This window comes from Alexandromys fortis, unplaced genomic scaffold, assembly GCF_014885135.2.
Source record: "Alexandromys fortis isolate MF-2015 unplaced genomic scaffold, M_Fortis_MF-2015_v1.1 scaffold_22, whole genome shotgun sequence".
Taxonomy (NCBI): Eukaryota; Metazoa; Chordata; class Mammalia; order Rodentia; family Cricetidae; genus Alexandromys; species Alexandromys fortis.
This window is the reverse complement of record NW_026067900.1, coordinates 4,242,193-4,248,192: the sequence shown is the minus strand read 5'-3', so window position 1 is coordinate 4,248,192 and position 6,000 is coordinate 4,242,193. Positions and strand designations below refer to the sequence as shown.

Below are 6,000 nucleotides of genomic sequence, written 5' to 3'. Positions count from 1 at the left end.
AGCCCGTGACTTATCCCCCCAGCTCCTCTGGTCCTCAAGCTCATGACCTATCCCCCCAGCTCCTCTGGTCCTCAAGCTCATGACCTAATCCCCCCAGCTCCTCTGGTCCTCAAGCCCGTGACCTATCCCCCAGCTCCTCCTGTGCTTCTTTTCATTACTGGTAACTTTGGAGCACACGTGGAAGCCAGAAGACCACTGCAGACTCTGCGTAATGCAACCCACTTAACTAATTATATATGTAAATTAACCCGTTAGTCTATACCCCCTTGAGTTCCATGCTGAAGATTAGTATCCAATTAAAATAAAAAATCAGGTAGGCAGTGCTGGTGCACACCTTTAAGCCCAGCACTCGGGAGGCAGAGGCAGGCGGATCTCTGTGAGTTCGAGGCCAGCCTGGTCTACAGAGTGAGTTCCAGGACAGGCTCCAAAGCTACACAGAGAAACCCTGTCTCGAAAATTAAAAAAAAAAAAAAACACAAAACTCAAACAAGGTCATTTACTTGACCTCCTCCAATAAATAATCCATAAGGAAATGCAAATGTACTGATAACTTCATGAAATATGTATATTTTTCATTTATAAATGACAAAATCCCTGAACACTGCAGCAACTTATCGAGTACGTAACTTACCGCTCCTTGGTACATTTCAATTTCCTTCTCTCCAAAATACGGCATCTGCTTGAACGGGTTGACGGAGATTAACACGGATCCTATGTATGTCTGGATTTCAGTCTGGTTAAGGTCCATCATTCACCTTCACAGAGACAGGCTTTTCAGTCAACAGATGCTACGGAGCATGCAATGAGCTGCTGGACGGAAGGACAGCCAGGGTGGACGTTATGAACACCACAAAGGCAAAAGCAGTCATTTACGCAGCTCAGGGCTTACTCCTCCCCAGGAACAGCAACGAGGTTCATCATCAATGCTGCAAAAAGGATTCTACACAGACTAAAGTACCTTCTTCTGAGACCAGCAGCATGGAGAGCTAGGAACACACACACACACACACACACACACACACACACACACACACACAGAGGATTCTACATAAATTAAAGTACCTTCTTCTCAGACCAGCAGCATGGAGAGCTAGGAACACACATACACACACATACACTCACATACACACACACACACACACACACACACACACACGGAATAGAAGCGCCCAGGGCACAATCAGGTCAGTGAGCAGCCCTCTTCCATTGGAACGTGTACCTCTGAGGTAAATGACCCACACATTTGTTTCCCCCCTGAACAAACAGGGGGACCCAGAAGCTTTGGGAAAGTGAGAGGTACCAACATTACCAAACGTTCTAATTCTCAAAGTTTTCAGCATCTCATTTATTTTTATCCATTTACATTCGGAGAAGAATATAACAATTCCACACGGTTAAGGCTTAGAGAAAAAAGATAGTATTTGGAGAATCCAGTAAGGCTTCTCTGAGAGGAAGTGTGCACTGGATGTCAAGTTTTGCTTGTTTTTTATAATGAAAAAAAATTTTTTTAAGTTATTTTATGTGGGGTAGACTGGGTCCACCACATTTGTGTGGAGGCCAGAGGAGAACTTCCTGCAGTTGGTCCTCCCTCCCTCTTTGCTGAGGCAGGTTCTCTCTTGTGGTTCCTGCGGTGCTGGCCCTTCATATCTGCATCCAGCTGTTTAGTACGGTTCCGGGAAATAGACTCAGGCCTTCGGACTTTGCAAACACTTTTACCCACCAAGCCATCTCTTTTGCCTCCCCTTAAAGTCTTACCTTGTATATGTGTGTTTGAAGTGGTTTATAATTAAAATAAAAATAAACACAAACAAAAAAAAACCCAGTGTGTATGTATGTGTACGTATCTGGAAGATTATGGTGTGTGTGTGTGTGTGTGTGTGTGTGTGTGTGTGTGTGTGTGTAGTACATACACATGTTTGCGTGAGGGTGTCTGTACCTGTGACCTGTGCATGTGAGGAAGCCAGAGAAGGAGGCTGGTATCTTCCACTCTGCCCTTGAGTCAGGGTCTCTAACTGAACCTGGAGCTAGGCTGGCCACCAAGGAGCCCCAGGAGTCCTTCTGTCTCTGCCAGACACAGGGCTGATGGTACAGGCATGCACAGCTATATCCAGTTTTTCCCATGGACACTAGAGGATTTGAACTTGGGTCCTCATTCTTACATAGCAAGCATTTTTTTTTTTTTTTTTGAGACAGCGTTTCTCTGTAGCTTTGGGGCCTGTCCTGGAACTAGTTCTTGTAGACCAGGCTGGCCTCGAACTCACAGAGATCCACCTGCCTCTGTCTCCTGAGTGCTTGTGTTAAAGGCATGCACCACCACCATATACCAAGCACTCTTGTCCCCTGGGCTAATCCAGTTTTATACATTTTAATGCACTCAAGTAAGGGGATGTTATGAGATTGCCTCTCCACCCCTTTACTCAGCAACCAACTTCTTTGTGCTGGTTGTTTACAACACCCCAGGCACTTTAAGGTGCGGGGGAATTCAGCAGAGAACAACAGAACAAATTAAACATCTTGTCCCCACCGAGGGAAGAAAATCATGAAAAAAAAAAATCAGCACCCCCCTCCCGCCATTATATTTCTGATGTTTTTCTTATTTCTGAGGCAGTGTCTCTTGCTGTGTTTCTTAGGTTGGTCTTCACTTTTGGTTCGTGTGATTTTCCCGCTTCAGCCTCCCGACTACTGGGATCTGCAGGTGTGCACAACTGTGCCCCACGCAAAATTGTTCAACTAATCACTGAATTAGAAAAATCTTCGTTTTAACAAATACATCATTGAAACAAAATCTATTAACAAATAAACAGTTTCAAATAACCAAAGGAATATAAAACGGTGAGATTATTTCTCAGGGAAGCCAATTCTATAATAGGGATATATAACAGGGGGCTGGCTCAAACAGGGTGGATCCCCAAGCCCCGTCCAACTCTCACCTGGGGTATTATACTGGTAATTGTCATGTGTTGTTTGAACTTAGAAGCTGGCCCTGGGTTCCCTGCCCTGACTTCAGACAAGCATTTTATGTCGAGTGCCCTCAAAGGCCCGTATCTAAGGATGGGTTGGTAGCCACGCATACGTGACAAGGGGGACAAGGGAGGGAGCGGCAGAGCAGGGCAAGAGTAAACTCGCTGTGCCGTTGGGTAGAGCCAGCTGAGAAACCATTTCCAATAGAAATCACTATTGATATGCAAGTGCCTACCATGGGGCAGAGAAGCCAGACAGTTCAGCCATGGAAAGGAAGCTCAGTTGGGAGCTACAGCCAACTACCTCAACTTCCCCAGTCAGTTTCTGATGGATTCTGATGGTTCAGCCTGGTTTGATGACGCCATCTCTGTCTGCTGCTATTTTTTTTTTTTTCTTTTTCTTGGAAGCTCCACTCAGGGAACTCTCCCCTCTGCCTGGGAGTCTCTCAATCAAGAAGCTGCCTGCTTTAATGCCAGCTTTTCCCGTTGATTTCTACTGAATGTTTTGAGTTCCTGGTTTGATGACATATGTCTCTCTCCCTATCTATCTATCTATCTATCTATCTATCTATCTATCTATCTATCTATCCATCCATCCATCAATTTCCCCCTCATTATTTTATTCCTACTTGCTACGCACTTAATAAGTTCACGCACTCAAAAACCAAAGGCACAGCTGTCGCAGAGCACTTTCCAGACTGTACAGAACATATCTCTAAGCTGTGGTTAATGGTTGATGGGGATAAACCAAGACCTACTTAATTAATAACCTTGCCGTGGAAATAGACGAAATAATCAATGAACAGCAATCAGCACCCAGATGCCATTCCCTCAACTCATATTCTTAGATGCATGTGTCATTACACAGTGCCATCTCTCACATCGTAACGCAGGGGACCACTTTGGCCTTAGATGAAATATGGAATTGTTAATAGACATTATAAATGGGTGTGGGTATGTCAAACAATTTAAACACACACACAGACACACAAAATGACTCAACTGCTTTTTTTTCACTTCACTTGTTACTGACCAGAAAGACCTTCCAAGTTGAAAAATGAAGATGAATTAATAATAGAGAAAAGATAGTGATGAGGTGCTTTTTTAATATTTAATTTTGATTGTTCAAGAGGTGAAAGATACCCATGGTCGGACAGTGGTGACACACGCCTTTAATCCCAGCACTTGGGAGGCAGAGGCAGGTGGATCTCTGTGAGTTCAAGGCCTGAGACTTCAGCACTCAGGAGTTATCTTCAGCTAAGTAGGGAGGGGGAAGGTCAGCCTGGGCTAGGAGGCTCTGTTGGGTAGGTGGGGGGGGAGTGCAATAATTAACAGCTTTTTGTAACTACTAAGTACTTCCATTGCTATTGTTAGTTGGGAATAAAAAAATACAGACCACCTCATCAAATCTGGATGTTGGGTAAACAATGAGAATGTTTAAGCTATAAGCAGACCTAGAGTAACGTTGGGGCACACTTGCACTAAAAGGCTACTTGTTTAGCTGAGACTGAACTATAACTGGGCGATCCCTATTTTGTTCACATATCAACCTTACATTTAAATCAGCAGTGCAAGGGTTCATGCGGGAGGATTGGGATGCTCTGCTGTCTCTCCTTACTTAGAACTAAGAGGCTTTGTCCACTCCAAAACCCACGTTAGGAGCTGGAGAAATGGTTCAGCAGTTAAGAGCACTGGCTGCTCTTCCAGAGTACCAGGGTTCAATTCTCGGCGCCCACACTGTGTATCATAATCGTCTGTAACTCAGTTCCCTGGGCTCCATGCCCCTCCTCGGGCACCAGGCAAGCATGTGGTTCACATACATGCAGGCAAAAGGCCCATACACATAAATTAAATTATAAATAAATAAAATAGAATCTATCTTAGTAGGATTTTTTTATTCTTTAGATTTGTGTAAGGATTGCAGGGCAGTGGTGGTGCATGCCTTTAATCCCAGCACTTGGGAGGCAGAGGCAGGAGGATCTCTGTGCATTCAAAGCCAGCCTGGTCTACTGAGCTAGTTCTAAGACAGCCATGACTGTTACACTGAGAAACCCTATCTCAAAAAACGAGGAGAAAGAAAAAGATTTGTGTAAGCATCCAATAATCAAAACTGAAGATATAGGTTTTGTCTCTCATCCAGATTCTCTTGCTCAATGGCTGTAACCATTGTTAGGGTAGGACCAATTGGAAGGCTATAAAATGCCAATTCTGAGCAAAAAACAAACCAGGGGAGACATAAGCCTTCCACAGAAGATAGCGCGCTTCCCTTCATGGTAAAGGATACACTTCCTGGGGACAATGGGCCACTGCCACAGGAGAAGAAAGGGCTGCGTGAGGATGAAAGCCAAAGGTGTCCTGCCCCTCCCCCACGCCCTCAGCCACCTAATAAATAGAACTGAGGTGAGTTTGGGCTGGAAATGGAGCCATGGTTGTTTAAGTGTGCTTTGTGAACAACCTCTTCTAGACTGTTCTAGGCCGATGCGGAGGCAGTGACTCAGGTGAGAATGAAGGGAGATGCTATAGACTCTCCCCTAAATTTCCCAGCAGGGTCCCCCAGAGAATCAGTATCTGAGAAGACTGATGAAAGACAAAGTTCGATTTGAAAAGGTCACTGTGTCCTGATTCCACCACACTAAGTACCTACAAACGCACCTACATCAGAACCGGCCAGAGTAACAAATTCAGTCGCTTCCGGTTGGAAGTATCTAAACAATTTCACCTTCTCTATCTGGCTGGGTCTTTAGAGACCTGAGCTAATACCCAAAGAGTTCAGGGCCCTGGTGGAGTTGGAGCTCCAAAAAAGTCCCTCAGTCCTCCCTCCCACACCCAATACATAATTCAGGTGCGCCTCTGGGGACACCGCCAGGGCCATTATCTCTACACACATAATCTTCCACAGTGAAGGTGTGGCTTAAAGTTAATTCTCAAACTGCAGGCAGATATAAAGCTATGATACCAAATAAAAGCGGGGCGGGGGTGGGGCGCCTCATTTAAGAGACAATGAGAGTCAGGAGGAACCAGGCAGATCCTCAACTGACTG

General features: G+C 45.0%; 1 protein-coding gene across 3 annotated transcripts in view; it reads right to left on the bottom strand.

The window, feature by feature from the left end:
- Positions 1–6,000, bottom strand: part of Myo1e (myosin IE) — a 188,605-nt gene that overhangs the window by 95,941 nt on the left and 86,664 nt on the right. For all 3 annotated transcript variants that reach the window (XM_050125645.1, XM_050125638.1, XM_050125653.1), the window contains exon 3: positions 632–721. In XM_050125645.1, the coding sequence (XP_049981602.1) occupies positions 632–721 (90 nt within the window). The remainder of the gene's footprint in view (positions 1–631; positions 722–6,000) is intronic.